This window comes from Myotis lucifugus, unplaced genomic scaffold, assembly GCF_000147115.1.
Source record: "Myotis lucifugus unplaced genomic scaffold, Myoluc2.0 scaffold_28, whole genome shotgun sequence".
Classification (NCBI taxonomy): domain Eukaryota; kingdom Metazoa; phylum Chordata; class Mammalia; order Chiroptera; family Vespertilionidae; genus Myotis; species Myotis lucifugus.
The window spans coordinates 4,202,005-4,221,790 of NW_005871076.1; the positions used below are offsets into that span (position 1 = coordinate 4,202,005).

The 19,786-nt window shown below is 52.0% G+C and overlaps 2 protein-coding genes across 2 annotated transcripts in view; both read left to right on the forward strand.

Moving 5' to 3' along the window:
• The window catches only part of ARAP3 (ArfGAP with RhoGAP domain, ankyrin repeat and PH domain 3), a 22,686-nt gene extending 6,337 nt beyond the window's left edge, over positions 1–16,349 (forward strand). Inside the window, 29 exon segments of the mRNA XM_006086433.3 lie at positions 100–108; positions 110–145; positions 147–222; positions 312–496; positions 576–682; positions 927–1,126; positions 1,222–1,307; positions 1,448–1,630; positions 1,790–1,925; positions 2,710–2,826; positions 3,241–3,388; positions 3,496–3,598; positions 5,730–5,949; positions 6,636–6,699; positions 6,908–7,071; positions 8,945–9,157; positions 9,422–9,527; positions 10,416–10,563; positions 10,840–10,908; positions 11,640–11,714; positions 11,813–11,927; positions 13,615–13,743; positions 13,823–13,956; positions 14,155–14,237; positions 14,334–14,369; positions 14,474–14,537; positions 14,638–14,775; positions 14,973–15,011; positions 15,485–16,349. Of these exon segments, the coding sequence (XP_006086495.1) occupies positions 100–108; positions 110–145; positions 147–222; positions 312–496; positions 576–682; positions 927–1,126; positions 1,222–1,307; positions 1,448–1,630; positions 1,790–1,925; positions 2,710–2,826; positions 3,241–3,388; positions 3,496–3,598; positions 5,730–5,949; positions 6,636–6,699; positions 6,908–7,071; positions 8,945–9,157; positions 9,422–9,527; positions 10,416–10,563; positions 10,840–10,908; positions 11,640–11,714; positions 11,813–11,927; positions 13,615–13,743; positions 13,823–13,956; positions 14,155–14,237; positions 14,334–14,369; positions 14,474–14,537; positions 14,638–14,775; positions 14,973–15,011; positions 15,485–15,961 (3,660 nt within the window). The 3' untranslated portion in view covers positions 15,962–16,349.
• A 1,843-nt stretch (positions 16,350–18,192) lies between these two features.
• Positions 18,193–19,786, forward strand: part of FCHSD1 (FCH and double SH3 domains 1) — a 12,422-nt gene continuing 10,828 nt past the window's right edge. Inside the window, exons 1-4 of the mRNA XM_006086613.2 lie at positions 18,193–18,257; positions 18,491–18,588; positions 19,182–19,227; positions 19,632–19,781. Of these exons, the coding sequence (XP_006086675.1) occupies positions 18,237–18,257; positions 18,491–18,588; positions 19,182–19,227; positions 19,632–19,781 (315 nt within the window). The 5' untranslated portion in view covers positions 18,193–18,236. The remainder of the gene's footprint in view (positions 18,258–18,490; positions 18,589–19,181; positions 19,228–19,631; positions 19,782–19,786) is intronic.

The following is a 19,786-nucleotide window of genomic DNA, read 5'->3' on the forward strand; positions in this document are numbered from 1 at the left end:
TGGACGAGTGCTGGTCTCATTAAAAAGTTGGTGTGGCCCCCTGGTGTCAGCACACATGACTGAGTTCCTGCCTTGTGTGTCATTGGGCTATCTCTCCAGGACCCTTTCCCCAAAGGGTGTGATCCCCCTGTCCGCCATTGAGATGAACCCGCAGCAGCAAAGACAACAAATTCCAGGTCATCACCAGCCAGAGGGTGTTTGTGTTCCGCACGGAGAGCGAGGGTGAGGGCCAGGGCCCCCTGGGTCAGGGCAGGGGTGGGGAGGCCATGTGAGCACACGGCCCACTGGCCTGCTTCCCTGTCCCCCACCAGCTCAGCGGGACACTTGGTGCTCCACGCTGCAATCCTGCCTGAAAGAGCAGCGTCTCCTGGGCCACCCCCGGGCCCCCCAGCTGCCCCGACCCCTCCGCACAGGCATGCTGGAGCTGCGTGGACACAAGGCCAAGGTGTTTGCGGCCTTGAGCCCTGGAGAGTTGGCGCTGTACAAGAGTGAGCAGGTGAGAAGGGCTGGCCTGGGCCGAGGGGCCTGGCTTATCCCATAGGGAGCCTCACTGCACCTCCCCCTGACCCCGCCAGGCCTTCTCCCTGGGCATCGGGATCTGCTTCATTGAACTGCAAGGGTGCAGTGTGCGGGAGACCAAGAGTCGCAGCTTCGACCTGCTCACGCCCCATCGCTGCTTCAGGTGGGGCCCAGACTGACAGGAGGCAAGGCTGGGGGAGAGACTTTTGAGGGAGGCACAGGGCTGAAGAGGTCGGAGGCCACCTCAGTGGGATGTCAGTGGGTGTGCCCTGATGGGAGTCCAGAGAGCAGGGTCAAGGCTGTTAGGAGGATCTGGGCTGACCTGTGTGGTTCCTGTAGGAATGGCCAGTGGGCTGGGGCATGTGGGGAGGGTGTCCATGCCCACAGACTGGCTGTCCACCCCTCAGCTTCACAGCCGAGTCTGGGGGCGCTCGGCAGAGCTGGGCGGCCGCTCTACAGGAAGCAGTAACCGAGACCCTGTCTGACTACGAGGTGGCTGAGAAGATCTGGTCCAATCGGGCAAACCTGCACTGTGCGGACTGTGGGGCCTCCCGCCCAGACTGGGCTGCTGTCAACCTGGGAGTTGTGATCTGCAAGCAGTGTGCGGGTGAGGCCCAGGGCCTTTAGCTGAAATGGGAAGAGGCGGGGGCGGGGCGGGAGGGCTCAGGGTGCCCATGCCACATGCTCCTCACACTCTAACAGGTCAGCACCGGGCTCTGGGTTCCGGGATCTCCAAGGTGCAGAGTTTGAAGCTGGACACAAGTGTCTGGAGTAATGAGATAGTGCAGGTGAGGAGTCTGAAGAGGGAGAAAATGGGGAAGGAAGGAGAACATTTTAAAAAGGCTTGGACCCACCCTGGGGACAGGATTGGAATGTCTAGGGACCCTTGAATTCCCATCACTTGCCTCTGCCCCTTGTCATCCTGCAGCTGTTCATTGTCTTGGGAAATGATCGTGCCAACCGCTTCTGGGCAGGGGCCCTACCCCCAGGTGAGAGGATAAATCCAGATACAACCCCAGGCCCACGGGGAGAGTTCATCTCCCGGAAGTACCGGCTAGGTCTCTACCGGAAGCCCCACCCTCAGCATCCAGATCACAGCCAGCTTCTCCAGGTAGGAGGGGTGGGTTGGGGCTGATGGGGAGGGGGAAAGCAGTCTCTGAGTTGAAAAGCCTAGACTGGGGGGGGGGGGGCTGCTTTTGGTGACCAGTAGTCTGTCCCCAGGGCTCTCAGATTGGGTCTTGGGGCTGACAGAATCCCTGCCCTCCTGCAGGCACTGTGTGCAGCGGTGGCAGGACCCAACCTGCTGAAGAACATGACCCAGCTTCTCTGTGTCGAGGCCTCTGAGGGTGAGGAGCCCTGGTCTCCCTCAGCCCTTGATGGCAGTTTCCCTGGTCTCCTGCCCCCAGGTAATCCCCCCAACAATTCTCAGCCCCAACCTGCGCCTAGGTTCTTCTAAGGTGCTGCAATCACCGCCCCTCCCCCCCAATGGCCTAGCTAGAATCCTCCCGGATCTGTTTCTGATGTCATGAAAGGACCTGATGCTGGCCACTGCCTAGGGCAGGGGTCCTCAAACTTTTTAAACAGGGGGTCAGTTCACTGTCCCTCAGACCGTTGGAGGGCCGGACTATAGTTTTAAAAAAAACTATGAACAAATTCCTATGCACACTGCACATATCTTATTTTGAAGTAAAAAAACAAAATGGGAACAAATACAATATTTGTATTTGCATGTGGCCCGCGGGCCGTAGTTTGAGGACCCCTGGCCTAGGGTGTGGCTCTGGACGTTTGAAGTGATAGTGCTGTCTACTCCTGACAGGGTTAACCCATAGGCCAGGTCTCATCTCTCCGGGGGCAGTCTGCTCATAGAAATGGTCAGCTACAGCTGCTGGACTCCAGTGGGCAGGCCAGAGGGGCTGAGACCCTTACAGATGATCCATGCTCTGAGGCCTCCACCAGGACTGACTACCTGGTAGACTGTTTAGTGAGGAGAAGAGTGGGCTGGGTTAGAGGGCTCATCCCACCCTCTTTTCTAATTTGAGTAGTGAGTGGTCCAGCCCAACTGGGCTCTACTGAGCCATGCTGCCAGTGGAGTTCGGTTCCACTCTCTTCCTCAACTCAATCCCTTCCCTGAAGGGCTCAGACCATCCCATGGTACTGGTCTGACCTGACCACTACTCCTTCCCCTTACAGACCCCTCCCTTGACGTGTACAACGAGGTGGTGGTGCCTGCCACTTACAGCAGCTTCCTGTACTGTGGTCCCATCAGCAACAAAGCTGGACCCCCACCCCCTCGCAGGGGCCGGGATGGTAAGCGGGGAGCCAAGGGCTTGGAGGAGGAGAAACCAGGATGGGAGACAGGGGGAAGAGGGCTGGGATGGGAAAGTGGGGTCATGCCCAGGACTGCACTGGGTGCAGCGGGTAAGAGAGGAACTATGCCTGGTGGCAGCATTGTGCTTTGAAGTCAGACAGTCAGGGTCAAATCTCAGCTCTGCTACTTCCTACCCATGAGATGGGCCAGCTACTCAAACTCTGAGCCTCAGTTTCCCCATCTATAAACTAGGAGCGAATATAATACCCATCTCATAGGGTTGTTGTGAAGATTACGTGAGATCGTACATGGTACATGGCCAGAAGGCTTGGCATAGAATAAAGGTCTAGTAAAGGAATTCTGACAGTGGAGACAGGGGTCTTCTGCCTGCTGACCATCAGCTTTCCCCTTAGCTCCTTCCCGACTGTGGTGCGTGCTGGGAGCGGCTCTGGAAATGTTTGTGTCAGAAAGCAGCCCTGAACCCCTCAGCCTCATCCAGCCCCAGGATGTTGTATGTTTGGGTGTGAGCCCTCCACCTACTGACTCAGGTGACCTTGACAGGTAACAGCCCGCCATACTCACTGAGTTCCCCTGTTCCCTTCCTGATCCCAAGCCTGAAGCCACCTCCTTGGACCCCATTCTCTTCCCTGACCTCACCTTCTTTCCAGGTTCCCCTTTTCCTTTGAGCTCATCCTCACTGGGGGGAGGATCCAGCATTTTGGCACCGATGGAGCTGACAGTCTGGAGGCCTGGGTCAACGCCGTGGGCAAGGTGAGACAGCGGAGACCCCTCCCTGACAGCTCATGGTTTTCCTGGCTGCACTTGCCCCATCCTATCCTCTCTGTTCCTGTAGCCACTCCTACCTCTTCCTTTAACAGTGAAGGTGACTGAGCATGTATTCTGTGCCAGGGCCTGGGGTACGCACTGCCCACTCAATATCTCATTTAATTTTCACAACAACCCTCAGAGGTAAGGATTATTAATATTTCACACATAAAGAAACTGAGTCTCAGAGGTTATAAAGTCACGTGGTCAAGGTCACAGAACTAGAAGGCAGCAGAGCATCAGGCCTCTGTCCCCAAAGCTCATGGCCCAAACCTCCCTGTGCTGGGTCTCTTCCCACAGAGAAGCTGCCCTTGCCTCCCACTTCTTCCTCCCACCCTCCAGGTCCTGAGGCCGCCTTCACCTGGCCCAGCTTCTCCATTGCCAGGCAAACCCATCTCTCCATCCTGCACCCTCCCCCTGGAATTAAAAGTTCAGATTCCGGAGTCACATCCTGGGAACTGAGTCCTCTGCCTCTCAGCCCTGTGAGCTTTTCCATAAGGGTAGAGTGAGTACAAAAGGCCCACCCTGTAAGGCTAAGAATGAGAGACACGTGAGGCTCATTCTCTGTGTCGTGTTACCATTTCACCGTCTGTGGGTGCTGAAATAGTAATGGTGATAATGAAGACAGTCATTCCCTCCCTTACGCAGCTTTTCCCTCAGCCCTGTTCCACCCTAAGTTTAGCATCAATTCAAAAAGTCCTGTGCCCTATCATTCCTCAATCCCTTGCTGCCTTCCTCTGCCATACTCTTCTTTTTTAAAAAAAACAATTTTTTTTATTGATTTTAGAGAGGAAGAGAGAGGGATAGAGTGATTGAAACATCAATGATGAGAGAGAATCAAAAATCGGCTGCCTCCTATCAAGCCTGCAACCCGGGCATATGCTCTGATCAGGAATTGAACCGTGACCTCCTGGTTCATAGGTTGATACTTAACTACCGAGCCATGCAGGCCAGGCTGCCATACTCTTCTAATCTGCTGCCCTGTGGGTGGCCAGTGACTTCCCATTGTCAAGGTCCAAGAGCTTCCTCCTGGCCACCCCAGGTCATATCTGCAGCATCTGACACTTCTCTGACCCCATTCTCTTGTTCCCCTGTAACTCCTCACACCAAGAAATTGTTCTGTGTGTCCTTTAAGGGTGCTGTCATGGCCCTAGCAGCTGAGTCCAACTCTCCTCTTATTATCACGCACACTTTCCACAAATCTAGCCCACCCTTTAGGCAGTGGTACTGCCCAACGTGTGGGCTGCAGACTGTCACTGCACTGGCCTGTGGACTCTTTGTTATGGCCTGTGACAGTCCAAGTACAGAACTTGAGAGTTAGCTTTCATAACCATTTGACAGGGTGACTTTATGTGTGGAATTTCATTATAAAATTGGTGGCTTATATGTTGTATGTACTTCTTTTTTCATTTAATTTTTCTAGTAATCATTTTTATTGTTTTTTATTAAAGTATTTGTTAGTGACAGTTTAGAAATATTTTTTTGGTAAATTTTCTCTATTGTTGAGAGTATTACAGATGTCCCCCATTACTCTCCTCCACCGGGCTCCGCCCCACCCCAGGCCTTCACACTCTATTGTCTGTGTTCATGGGTTATGCATATATGGGAAATTAAAATAAAAGAAAAAACTTCCTTTTCCTTCATCACGGGTAGTTTGAAAAGCACTACTTTCAGGTCCACCTCAAATAGTTCTTTGTCCACGAAGCCTCTCCCGGCCCCTTTGTGTGATGGGACCTTCCAAGGCATCAAGACTCTTTCCTTACAGCGTTTCGGCTCCCCATTCTTTCTCACCCCTACATCCCAAGTAAGGGCATAAGGCTGTCACACAGGGGTCTTCTCTGTGTTGGTTGGAGCAAATTAAATTGAACTGAATTTCTTTCCTGTCTTTCTCCATCCATCTCTGTCTTCTCCTTGGGCCTTTCCTTCACTCCCTCCCCATCCCTTTTCATTACCCTCTTTCTTTTGCTTTCTCTTCACGTCCTTCTCTGTCTTTCCCTGGCCCTCTCACTCTCTCTCCCCCACCTCTTGTCTCTTCCCCCATCTTCCTCTCCCCCCATGTCCTCCTCCTGCTTCACAGTGGTTCTCCCCGCTGAGCTGTCACCAGCTGTTGGGCCCTGGGCTGGTGCGGCTGGGCCGCCTGTGGCTGCGGTCCCCCTCCTACACAGCCCTGGCTCCTGGCCTCTGGCTGTCAGGGTTTGGACTTCTTCGTGGTGACCACCTCTTCCTGTGTCCAGCACCGGGCCCTGGCCCTGCAGTCCCTGAGGACATGGTGCATCTTCGGCGGCTACAGGAGATCAGTGAGCAGGGCTGGGGACAGGGATGAAGGGTGGCCATGGAGGGGGGAAGGAATGGACCTTCCCTGTGGGAAATAGCAGAACACAATGGGTTCAGACACAAGCTCTGGAGTCAAACTGCCCAGATTTAGACCCCTCACACTCTATCAATTCCTAGCTGTGTAATCTTGGATAAGTTACTTAACCTCTCTATGCCTTAGTTTCCTGATCTTTGCAACAGGCACAATAACAGGGTTGTAGTGAGTTTCAAATAAGGCGACGTATGTAAAACACTTATCACAGAGCCTGGGAGGAGGCATCTCTCAAGTGTTCAGTAAATGGTATATGTTATAAGTGTTATTGTTATTATCATTAGTTGGGGACTGGGAGAGGGGACTGGGTGCTCTCACTTTCTCCTGAAAGAGGAACAGTGTCAGATAATGTTTTAGGGCTTTGGAGATAGGGCTTTGGAGATAAGAGAACTGAGTTCAAGCTTAGCTTTGCCATTTTATAGCAAGTAACCAGAGGCAGTTACTTAACCTCTCTGAGCTTTATGTGTCACCCGTAAAATGGGGATAATAATGTGTAACTCATAGGATTTAATGCAACATCGTTTATAAGGCTCCTAGCCTGCACCTCCGTGCCTTAAATGTTTCATAAATATTAAGTCATGATGATGATGATGATAATCTCCATGATTCTCCTCCCAGGTGTAGTCTCGGCAGCTGACACTCCAGACAAGAAGGAGCATTTGGTCCTGGTGGAGACAGGAAGGTAAGTGTTGCCCTACCCTTTGTAGAGAGTTCAGCCCACACCCTTGGACCACCGCCCACTTCCTGAAAGTCCCTTCCCCAGTTCAGAGGCCCTGTCTGGGTTGGGGGTTGCTGCCCCTTCTGGTGACTCTAGGAAATCTGGTCCTTGTGATTCTGGGCCTCAGCGGATCCTCTGGAGATGGCTCTGACCCAGGCCCCTTGGGTCTCAGGACCCTGTATCTGCAGGGAGAGGGCCGGCTGGACTTCTCAGCATGGAATGTGGCCATTGGGGGAGCCGCCGGTGGGGGCGGCACAGGGCTGCAGGAGCAGCAGATGAGCCGAGGTGACATCCCCATCATCGTGGATGCCTGCATCAGTTTTGTCACTCAGCATGGTGAGTGGGTACTGGTCAATACTGAGCCAGTGGGGGATGGGGAACAAGGGCACAGCCAGGGGGGGGTGATCTGCCTACCAGCTTGGCCTCCAGAGCCTGCAGCCTGACAGCCTCTGCTCAGTGACCCTTGGCAAGCTGCTTTGCCTTTCTGAGCCTCTGTTCTCCATCTGCAAAATGGGGTTACTAACCGTCCTTATTTTCCAGAATTGTTGTGACAGTAAGATAACACCTATAAAGCATTTAGTGCAGGACCTAGCAGGTAGTAAGTGTTCCACGGTAACTGTCTGTGGGGCGTGGACATGGAGAGAGAGTGGCACTGAAATGTGACTAGAGATGTAGGACCGTGGAGAACAAAGAGGGGGCAGCGACGGGGCCAGAGCCAAGCTGTTCAGCCAAATCCTTGAAGGTCTGAACACAATTATTCTGTGTGGGAGGTTTTCCAGGCATAAAAGTTCAGCTATGCAAGTAGTTCCCAGAATTCTTTGTGAGCTTTTGGCCTCTGCTTTATTCTCCAGCCTAAGTAAGGACCCAGTAGAATCTATCTTCCGGGTGAATCCCCATTAGAAGAATGAACTCTTGAGAAGGAAAATCTGCAGAAAACTAAGAAGGGCAGTAAAGGGGGGGAAGCACATCCATAAACCTACAAATAGTTGTGCTTACAACCAGGACAGTGACTAGTCAGCGGCTAATGACATTCTCTATGCGTTGGCAGTAGCCCCATGCAGTGACTTCCCCCACTCACAGACCACTGTCCTCTTCTCAGCCTCCCTTATGTTCAAAGGAGGAATTAAGTCAGAGGCCCATGAAAAAGCCTGGGGAAAGAGAGTGGGTGTCCATGCCCCCTCCTCCACAGTGCCTGCGCCGCCATTCTTCAGTCAACAGATATTTGTTGAGCTCCTCCCACATGCCATGACAATGAACAGGGAAGGTCCTATGAAGCTCAGAGACTAGCAGGCGAGATGGGTAATGACTAAGAAAACAAATACAATCAGTTCTCATTATTCGAGGTAGTTATATTCTACAGAGTGACTGCTAACACTGAGTTAATGCACACTGAATCGTTGACCCAGGGGAAAGACAGGGTTAGGTTTCTGAGAACTTCTGGTCACATTTCCATCGACCAGTCAACACATGACCTTATTTTATGTGTGTTCCTGTTTAAAGACACTTGATTTCATATGTTTTGTCGATTTGTTAACATTGAACTCATGGCCAACAAGCACTACACCCTCTTCCTGAAGGAAGTTTATCCAACACATGTATTTTCTCCAGAAGGCACATCATAGCTGCCTTGCACTTAGGGACACTAGACAGCACATTAGCGCTACAATTGGGGGCCATTTTAAACAGGATTACACACACACACACACACACACACACACAAGAATGCAAAAAACATGGCTCTAAATATGCCATGAAAAGACACTTGTTTACTGTATGACACCTTAGCTGGGAATGTGTCCAACAGGCAGCTCAAATTTTTCTCTGCTCTGCGCATGTTCCCAAATGACTAAAGAAGTACCATCAGTATTGATTTGGGGGTTACAAATAACTTTTAGCAAGTAGATGAATTTGCAAATGCAGAATCTTCAAATTACTAAGGCCTGTAATGTGATTTTAGAGAGTGCTGTTTAAAAATAAAAGTGATGAGGAGCTAGAGAGATGGGGGCTGCTATGTGTGATGCATGGTTGGTTAAGGACTTTCAGAGATGAGGACTGAGCAGGGCCCTGGAAAGCAAGACCCTGGAAGCAGATTTCTTCCTCTATGACCCCACCAATAGCCACAAGCCATGTAGGAGATCATGGATGGGATGCTGGGTGGGTGGTGGTGGGTCTTTGGGCAGTTGTGAGCAGAGATGCTGGCTGTTCTCAGGGCTCCGGCTGGAGGGCGTATACCGGAAAGGGGGAGCTCGTGCCCGCAGCCTGCGGCTCCTGGCTGACTTCCGGCGGGATGCCCGGTCAGTGAAACTCCGACCAGGGGAGCACTTTGTGGAGGATGTCACCGACACACTCAAACGCTTCTTTCGAGAGCTCGATGACCCCGTGACCTCTGCACGGTTGTTGCCTCGATGGAGGGAGGCTGCTGGTACTTTCGAGATCCCTAAGAATTCCTCACAGGCAACCAAGGGGCAACCAGGAAGTCCACCTACCCCACCAGAATCCCTGAGGCTCCCTTATGGGATTGAGCAGCCCCCGCCTAATCACTCCCCCCACTGGAGGATCACCCAGGGACTCAGCTCAGGGCAAGGTGGGAAGGGGGCAGAAACACACCAATCCTGGGTTTGTTTCTCTAAAAATCCCCGACTCTCCCTTCCCTGATCCTCTCCAACCCTCCCCTATTCCATCCCAGAGCTGCCCCAGAAGAATCAGCGCCTGGAGAAGTACAAAGAAGTGATTGGCTGCCTTCCGAGGGTCAACCGCCGCACACTCGCCACCCTCATCGGGCATCTCTATCGGTCAGTATGGCAGACCCCCTACAACCCCCTCACTGACCCTTTGTCACTTCTGCCCAAGCCCCTCGTTTACATTCCTTCATCCATCCCACAAACAGTTGTTAAGCGAAGGTATTATAGCATAAAGTTTCAGTGTGAACTCTGGAGTCAGACAGACCTAAGCCTCAGTTTCCCCATTTGTAAAAGAAAGCGATGTAATAAATAGTATCCACCTCATTGGTGATTTGAGATTTAAGTAACATAATCCTTGTAAAATTCTTAACTACAGCACCTGGCATGTATGTAGTAAGTATTTGGAAATAGTAAGCAGTCAACATTATTTGGATTTATTATTCTATGCCAAGCAAAGGAACATATGTAGGAGACAAAAAGAAGATGCAGATCTATCTTTGCCTGTCTACTGGGGTGACAGGTCTTTAAATGATTCTAGGGTGAACCCCAGCTATGCTGTACTAATTACATTATATCACAGGGACTGGCCAATTATGACCTGTGGGCCAAATCCAGTCCACTGCCTGTTTTGTAAAACAAGTTTTGTAAAGTCATGCCCATTCATTTATATATTTTCAATGGTTCCCTTCACACAACAACAGCAGAGTTGAGGAGTTGTGATAGACTGTATGGCCTACAAGCCTGAAATATTTACTATCTGTTCCTTTACATAAAAAGTTTGCTGACCCCTACTATATTTAAAAACACCTATTCCTTGTCTGTCTCTCCCCTACACTAGGAGCTCCTTGAGGCCAGTATTATATCTTACTCTTGCATCCCAATGTTTAACCCAGGGCCTGCACACAGTAGGAACTCATTAAGTGTTTGCTGAATGAATAGATGTGTTGATAAACGGGTGAGCACAAACTGCATTCCTTGTGACCCTCACGCCCTCTGCAGGGTGCAGAAGTGTGCGGCTCTGAACCAGATGTGCACGCGGAACCTGGCCCTGCTCTTTGCACCCAGCGTGTTCCAGACGGATGGGCGTGGGGAACACGAGGTGCGGGTACTGCAGGAACTCATCGACGGCTATGTCTCTGTCTTTGATGTAAGCTCCCTCAACCCCTGACCCACAGTCCCTCTTCCTGAACTCTGGATCCTCTCACCCCAACAAGCCCCCAGCCCTCTGAAGGCCCTCAGCATCAGAAATCATCTCCCAGAGCCCTGGGCCCCTTTCACCCATAACCTTGCTCCTAACATCCTTGCCCGATTGGTTCTTAGCTCTTACACAGGTTCTCTGGTCGTTCACATCTCTCCCTGCTCCCCTCCTTTCCCAGTACACCCCCCACCCCCATCACACACACTCCCTCTGGCTCTTCCACAGATCGACTCTGACCAGGTAGCTCAGATTGACTTGGAGGTCAGTCTTATCACCACCTGGAAGGATGTGCAGGTAACTTGTCCTGACCTTGGCTCCTGAGTGGGCCAGGAAGGGACATCAAGATAGGAAGCTGACCTTCTGCTTCTGGACACAGGGGCAACCCAAGGAGGGAGATGTTTTGGGGAGAGGGGTTGGTTTAAGATTTGCTTCATTTATTCCTCTGTGAGGAGTCTCCATTACAGTGGTTCTCAGCCTTCTGGCCCTTTAAATACAGTTCCTCATGTTGTGACCCAACCATAAAATTATTTTCGTTGCTACTTCATAACTGTAATGTTGCTACTGTTACGAATCGTAATGTAAAGATCTGATATGCAGGATGGTCTTAGGCGACCCCTGTGAAAGGGTCGTTCGACCGCCAAAGGGGTCGCGACCCACAGGCTGAGAACCGCTGCTCCATTGCGAATAGTGGCAGAAGCCCTTCAGTTCCACGTGTAAGAGATCCAAGGAAGAATAGCTAAGCATTATTCTCACAGAGGTGAGAATAGTAATAACAAACACCATAGTAAATAGATGAGGACTTACTCTATTCCAGGCACGTTAGCATCACACAACTCCATGAAGTAGGTAGTCCCATTTTTCAAATAAAGAAGATGTGGTCCTGCCACACCTCGCCTGAGCCATTTGGGGGTGAAGGTTGGGAAGAGACTTTGGGGGGGAATGTTTATGAGACAACATGAGGAGACCTCTGGCCTTCATTCTTTACATCCTTTGTGTCCTCCTGGCTTCGTTTCCCCTCCCCTCAGCTTTCCCAGGCTGGAGACCTCATCATGGAGGTTTACATAGAACAACAGCTCCCAGACAACTGTGTCACCCTTAAGGTCAGTCCTGAGGGAACAGGCGGGGAGATGACAGGATGATGTGGGAGACGGGCAACGGCCTGACCAGCAAGGGTCCTCTGCCTTTTCCCTGACCCCAGGTGTCCCCAACACTGACTGCTGAGGAGCTGACTAACCAGGTACTGGAGATGCGGGGGACAGCAGCTGGGACTGACTTGTGGGTGACATTTGAGATTCTCGAGCATGGGGAGCTGGGTGAGTAGGACCATGTGGGTGCATGGGGGTTGGGGTGGGGGTCAAACACCAACGACTTCTATGTTCCAAATACAGTAGATACTTCTCATGCACATGAGGGGACAATCTACACAGTTGGCCACTCCCTCTTTCTCAATATTCTCTCCTCTTGATTTTCATGGACCCCACAAACTCTTGGTTTCCCTTCCACCTTGAAGGAGGCGTTTCTTCCTCCTTTGCCCAGATTCCAAATGTTGGAGCAACCCAGGGCTCAATCCTGGACCCTTTTCCTTTCTCTATCGACATTTCTCCTTGGATGAGCTCATTCATCCCCATGGCTTAAATGACATTAATAAGCTGCCCTTCCAATTTTTATCTTCGTACCAGACCCCTCTTCTGAGCTCCAGACTCACATGTCCAACTGTTTACTTGGCACCTCCCCTTATACATCTCATAAGCCTCTCAAATTTAAAATGTCTAAGACCATGCCGAAACCGGTTTGGCTCAGTGGATAGAGCGTCGGCCTGCGGACTGAAAGGTCCCAGGTTCGATTCCGGTCAAGGGCATGTACCTGGGTTGCGGGCACCTCCCCAGTGGGAGATGTGCAGGAGGCAGCTGATCGATGTTTCTCTCTCATCGATGTTTCTAACTCTCTATCTCTCTCCCTTCCTCTCTGTAAAAAAATCAATAAAATATATTTTAAAAAAATAAATAAAATAAAATAAAATGTCTAAGACCAAACTCAATTCCCAGCCCCCTCCCCTAACAAAAAGTCTAGGCCATTTCCTAGTTTTCCCTAACTCAGTCAGTGGCACCACCATTCACTCAGTTATCAAGGCCAGACACTTGGGAGTCCTCTGGGACTCCTCCCTTTTCTTCATCTTCATACTCAACCCAACCAACTAGTTCAGTAGATTCTATTTGAATCTATTACGCCATCTCCACCATTGTCACAACCCTGATCAAAGTCACCATTATGTCTCTACCCCCAACATTAACCACTAAAATATACAGTCCCAGAAAGGAAATAGCTGGCCAGTATTCCATTCTTGCCTCCTGACTATCCATTTTCTGCATAGCAGTCAAGCATAAGTCCATCGGGTCATAACATTCCCACAGTTAAAACCTTCCAATGGGTTACCATTGAACTTAAAATTCAAGTTCCTTATTGTGGTCCACAAGACCTCAGACCTCATCTCACATAATTCATCCTCTCATCTACTCTCTTTGTCCCAGCCACATTTTCTGTTTAGCTCCTCAAATACATCTTTCCTGACTCAGGGCTTTTGTTATTGCATTTTTGTCATGTCTGAAATCTTCCCCCTGATCTTAGCATGACTTCTTTTTAATCCTTCAGGCCTCTGAGTTTCTTGTACAAATGCGCCCCCAGAAAGGCCTTGCCTAATCACGGTATCTCAGTAGCTGCCCCGTTACTCTCTCTTTCAGCTTATTGTTTCTTTCAAATAATTATTTGCCTTCAATTGTTTTGTTTACTTACCTATTTACTAGCTGTGCATTTGTGAAGGCAGGCCATGTGTTTCATGCTCACCACTGCATCCCCAAGGCCACCACTGTGCCTGGCATAGAGTCAGTGCTAACACAAATGTCGGTGGCTGGATGGTGGAATGGATGAATGAATGAATGAGTTGGGGGCTCCAGGCTGCGGATGGATATTCTGGTTGATACCCACTCCCACCTTGCCCCTTAGAACGGCCACTGCACCCCAAGGAAAGGGTCCTGGAGCAGGCCTTACAATGGTGCCAGCTCCCAGAGCCCTGCTCGGCCTCCTTGCTCTTGAGGAAAGTCTCCCTGGCCCAGGCCAGCTGCCTCTTCACAGGTGAGCCTCCTTCCTCAGCCCAGAACCTCTAGGCTTCTCCCCCAGGACCTCCCACCTAGTACTGCCTATTTGTACCCAGGTGTCCGGCGGGAGAGCCCAAGGGTGGGGCTCTTGCGGTGTCGAGAGGAACCACCCCGCTTGCTGGGAAACCGCTTCCAGGAGAGGTTCTTTCTGGTTCGTGGTCGCTGCCTACTGCTGCTCAAGGAGAAGAAGGTGGGGCCCTGGGGCTATCGGGGAGGGACACTGGGTGGCTGTTTGTGAGGAGCCATGACTGCACTGACCCTATTACACCACAGCCCATAATCTCATCAATCTCACTGCTTCCCCAATGCTTCCATGACTTCTCAACCTCATGAACCGTGATCCTTCTCTCTCACCTATCAACCTCATTGACTCTGTCCATGTCCTCAGAGCTCTAAACCAGAACGGGAGTGGTCTTTGGAAGGTGCCAAGGTCTACCTGGGGATCCGGAAGAAGCTAAAGCCTCCAACACCGTGAGTCTTCTTCCCCAGTTTTCTTTCTAGGGCCTCCCTGCCACCACCACCCTGGTCTTTCTGATCACTCCACCACTGTTCTCCTTTGCCTCTCAGGTGGGGCTTCACATTGATACTGGAGAAGATGCACCTGTGAGTACCTCCCAGCCTGGCTTCTCCTCTGGCCCAACCCTGTCCTCCATCCCTATAGCTGTGACCTCTTTCCTTCCCCTAAATTCCCCTCTTATTACCCTCAGCTACCTGTCCTGCACTGATGAGGATGAGATGTGGGACTGGACCACCAGCATCCTCAAAGCCCAGGTGAGGGGAAGGAGAAAGTGGAGGGCCAGGTCTGTGGTCCTAGCTCTACCCCTCAGTACCTCCCATGCCCACTTGTGCCAACCTCTCCCCCTCCCTCCAGCACGATGACCAGCAGCCAGTGGTCTTACGACGCCGTTCCTCCTCAGACCTGGCCCGTCAGAAGTTTGGCACCATGCCTTTGCTACCCATCCGTGGGGATGACAGCGGGGCTACCCTTCTCTCTGCTAATCAGACTCTGGTGAGGTCCCAGCCCCACTCAAGCCCTTCTTGATCCTTGCCTGTGCCCTATCCACACTGCAGAAGGGAGTGGTGCACCTGCCAGCCTGGGGCCCCCCCTTTGCCTTCTCTGTGCCCCTACTCCCCACCTCCTGTTGCCAGGCCTCACTGTGTCTCCGTGTCTTTTTCTCCTCGAATCCCCACCCCACCTGTGCCCAGCGGCGACTTCACAATCGGAGGACCCTGTCCATGTTCTTTGTGAGTACTGTGCCTGCTCCAGCGGTACCTGTCAGCGCTGTGTTCCTCTGTGCTGCCTGAGCCGGTGTGCTCCCTGTATTTGTCTCCGCAGGCCACGTGTGTTTGTGTTTGTGTGTGTGTGTATAAGAGAGAAAAAGAGTAAGTGAGAGAGTGCTGGGCCAGGAAAAGTAAAGAAAATAAGGGATGGTGAGGAAAGGGGGGAGTGGTTCAGGACCTGAGTAACAGAAAGAAAGGTGAATGCATTTCAGAGTTAGACAGACCAGGGTTCAAGCCCCAGCTCTACCATTTGGCAGCTTAAGCCCCCTGTACCTCAGTTCACTCATCTTCAGTGTAACCCATCATACAGAGTTGTTTTGATACCATATCTTCAAAGTATTCTGCAGCATCTAGCTGAGAGCAAGAGCTCAATAAATGATAATGATGAATAACCCAGTAACTCTAACTCTACCTCCTGCCAACCCATTCCCATCCAGCCGATGAAGTCATCTCAGGGGTCTGTAGAGGAGCAAGAGGAACTGGAGGAGCCTGTGTATGAGGAGCCAGTGTATGAAGAAGTGGGGGCCTTCCCGGAGCTGACCAAGGACACCTCCACCTCCTTCTTCACCATGAGGGAGCAGACAGCCAAGTCAGAGACCCCCCTCACCAGCCGGAGATCCTCTGATCAACCCCTTCTCTCCAAGACAGGCTGGGAGGAGAGGCCACCGGAGCCCCCTCCAGGTCCCCCTTCAAAGAACAGCCCCCAGGCACAATCGTCCTTGGAGGAGCAACTGCTCCAGGAGCTCAGCAGCCTCATCCTGAGGAAGGGGGAAACCACCATCGGGCTGGGCAGCCCCTCCCAGCCCTCCAGTCCCCAGCCCCTGAGCCCCAACAACCATCCGACACAGACGCCTGGCTTCCCCTCCCCACCTCCCTGCACTTCCAGTCTACCCTCCAGCCAGCCCCTCACATGACCAGCAGTCCGAGGGAGTACCTAACCAAAAGACCAAGCTCTCACCTTGGCAGGCACTGTTGGGAGCTTCCTCTGCCCTGGCTGGAAAGACTCTAGGCTCCAGTGTGGTGCTGTGGAAGCAGCACAGGAACTGAGGGCTCCAGAGGCTGTGTCCTGCCCGGAGAGGGGCAGGTCATGGCTTCCCTCTGGGCCTCTGCTCACTTGTCTGTACCATGAAGCAACTGAAAGAAGTAGAGCAGCGAACGTCAAACTGTTTCTCAGAGCTGCGGGCCCCACATATTTTTCCTCAACAAGGGCAACTCCTGCTTTATCTATTTGATATGTTGGGGTTCTGTGAGAGATTGGGGGTTTGAAAAGAATGGTCTTAATGCATTAAATTAAAAAAAAAAGATCTGGAAGCCAGAGATCTGAATGCTCCTCCAAGTCTGTCCTACTCCAACTTGATGTGCTTGTGGAGGGAGCCTTTATGCTGGGTGGATGGGGAAGGCCTATGTGAAGAGTAGAAACTTAAGGGTAAGAGGGAAGACATGTGGAGAGCTGGGAGGAGGAGCACTCCAGAAGGAGAGGGAAAGCAGGAGGCATGAAGGCTTTTGGACTGCCAGTGGGAAGGGGCTTGGCTTGCTGGGGAACAGCATGAAAGCTGGAGCACCCTGAGCGGGGAGTGGGAGAAGAGTATAGGCTGAAGAGGGGAAGAAGGGCAGGGGCCCAATCACACACCATCTTGTAGACCAGGGGTCCTCAAACTACGGCCTGCGGGCCACATGCAAATACAAATATTGTATTTGTTCCCGTTTTGTTTTTTTACTTCAAAATAAGATAAGTGCAGTGTGCATAGGAATTTGTTCATAGTTTTTTTAAAACTATAGTCCGGCCCTCCAACGGTCTGAGGGACAGTGAACTGGCCCCCTGTTTAAAAAGTTTGAGGACCCCTGTTGTAGACTATGCCAGGGCATTTGGATTTTATTCTGAAGCCACTGAGGAGTTTTAAGGAAGAGAGTGATGAGATCTTATTTCCTATTTTTTTTTAAATCAATTACTCTGGCTGTTTATGAGCAGTGGATTGTAGTGGGGGAGGGGGAGGGGTAGAGACTGGAAGCAAGGAGACCGGATATTCAACTAGGAGACTGATAATGAGGGTTGGACTAGGCTGGTGGTTTTGGAAATTGAGGGAAGTGGATCAATAGGGAGATGTTTTTTAGAAACAACCTATAGGACTTGAAGATGGATGTGGGGGCAGAAGAAAGGCACACTGACCCTGGGTTTCTGACTTTCCCAACTGGATGGAGAGTAGTACCATTTACTACGTTACCTGAGGTAGCTGACTGGGGAAGAATCAGGTTGAAGGAGCAGTTTTTAAAGTTTGAGGTACTGCCTGGCCTGTGTGGCTGAGTTGGTTGGAGCATCCCCCGTGCATCAAAAGGTTTCAGGTCAAAGTGGGCTCGATCCCCAGCAGCCGAATCTATGATTCTCTCTCATCATTGATGTTTCTATCTCCCCCCCCCCCCCCCCCCCCGAACTCAATCCAAATATATATATATATATATATATATATATATATATATATATATATTTTTTTTTTTTTTAGAAAGGGTGTGTGGAGCCTCAGAAAGCTGTGTGGGGGCTGAAGGGCAGACCCTAATGGTGACTGGGGCATTCTGGCCCGCAAGGCCCCACGCTCACCTCTCAGCTCACACCCACTCGCTGGTGTCTTTTAGTTTCCCCTGGTCTTGGATGCACATGTCTTTTCTTCTGGGACTGGTTCCTTTCTGGCTCCAGGCATCTTTCTTACCTCAGCGCACTCTGGCTTTTCCAGTTCAGTGGGAAGTGAGAGAAGGTCTGGGACCAGCCCTGTTTCCTTCGTCAGACAAACTTCACCCAGGCATCCAGTGACTCAGTTTCCCTGGTCGCCATTCTTCACCCTTTGAGCCTGGGACTGGCGATCTGCATATGTAAATGATTAATTAGAAATAATTACGGGCTGAGTCAGCGGCTCCACTAGAAATAGAACCCAGGCGTCTTGACTCAGAAACCTGGGGTTCCCCCTACCGCCCAGCGGACGCGGCGTCCACCCAGCGGCCCGGACCCTTTTGGGGTATTGGAAGCTGTAACAGAGGTTTATTCCTCCGCGGCCCCCTAGCGTCTCGCCGCCCTACGCGCAGCTGGACCAGACGTGGGCGGGGTGAGGGCGGGGCCTGGCCGGGCCCGGGGCGGGGCTTCGGAGTGGGCGGGGCTTCCTGGAGTTCCGGAGTCGAGTCGCTGCCGGGGCTGGAACGGAGATGCAGCCGCCCTCCCGAAAAGTGAGCTTGGCCTGGGACCGGGGCTCTCGGCGGGCTGGGGTTGTGGTGGGATCCAGGGGGCACCCGACTCGCGGTAGGGACGAGTAGTAGGAAGGGGTCCGAGCCCGACCCAGAAGTAACCGAGGAAGCAGCTCGGCCCCCTCCCCCAGCCCCGCCTCCTCACCGCTGCCCGCGCGGAGTGTTTTTCAGGCCCCCCGCCGCCAGGGGTCTTCATCTTTTTCTTACCCCCGAAGGTGAAGCCGGCCCAGGAGGTGAAGCTTCGCTTCCTGGAGCAGCTGAGCATCCTTCAGGCTCGGCAGCAGCGGGAGGCGGATCTGCTGGAGGACATCAGGTAGCCCCTGTCCCCCCTCCGCGTAACCCCATCTTCCCGGTCGCGCTCCGCCTCTTCTCCGACGTACTTGGGGCTGGGGGGTGGGGTGGGGGAGAAGCTGGCGTGAAGAGGTCGCCAAACTTAGCCCATTCACAGCCCTCACCCTGGGCCTGCCTCTCCAGATACCAGATTCCTCCCACCCCAATACATGCATAAACGCACAGGGACCCTCCCTCAACCCTCTTGATTTCCCATCACTCCCCCCCCCCCCTTCACTCTTAGGACAGAAACCCCCTCCCTCTTCCAGACCTGTTGGAAGGCTGGCAGACAGTGTACCCAGGCCCCCATCAGTCCTCACCTGCAAGTCCACAGATGGTTCTCCGAGGGTGGGGAGGATCCTGCTGAGGCTCTGAGCAATGAGATGAGGTTGACCTGTGTTCCAGCTGCCTGCGGTGATCTCAAGGACTCTCTGTAGTCTCATTGCCTCCTGGTGCACACTCTAGGCCTGGCTCCCCTCTTCCTCCTGCCCTGGCTGAGCAAAGGATTAGGGGTAGAAGAAAAGGACCAAATAGTAACATCCCTTTCCCTCCCCCCTCTACCCCCCATCTCCACAGATCCTACAGCAAGCAGAGGGCAGCCATTGAACGGGAGTATGGGCAGGTATGGGACTCCTTTCTCTCTAAACCTACCCTTTTGTTCTAGCCTCCTTTACACTTCCACACATACTCCTGTTCTGGTCACGAGCAAATGCCTAGAGTCAGGCAGATTTCTATCAAATCCCTTTTGTGCTATTTATTAGATGTTGGACTACCCTGGTAGTAGTGTTCAAGTTACTTAACTTTTCTTGGCCTCAATTTCTTTCTCTGTAAAATGGGAATAACAATAATTGTTCCTTCATGTAGGGTTGTTGTAAGGGTGGAATAAGTTAGTGCCTGTAAAACACTTACAAAGTGAGAGGCACATGATACACATCTGGTGAGTGGCATTATTATATTCTCATCCCATATTCTCCCAGTTGGGGGGAGTCTTGGAAAGGGAACTGGGTCTGATGACTTTTCCTCCAGGCACTCCAGAAACTGGCTGGGCCATTCCTGAAGAGGGAAGGGTACCGGAGCGGAGAGATAGACAGCAGGTGGAACCCACGGAGGGGGAGGGCAAGGGACCAAGAAGGGATGAAACGCTCAACCCCAGGGACCTGTGGGGATGAAGGCCCAGTGAG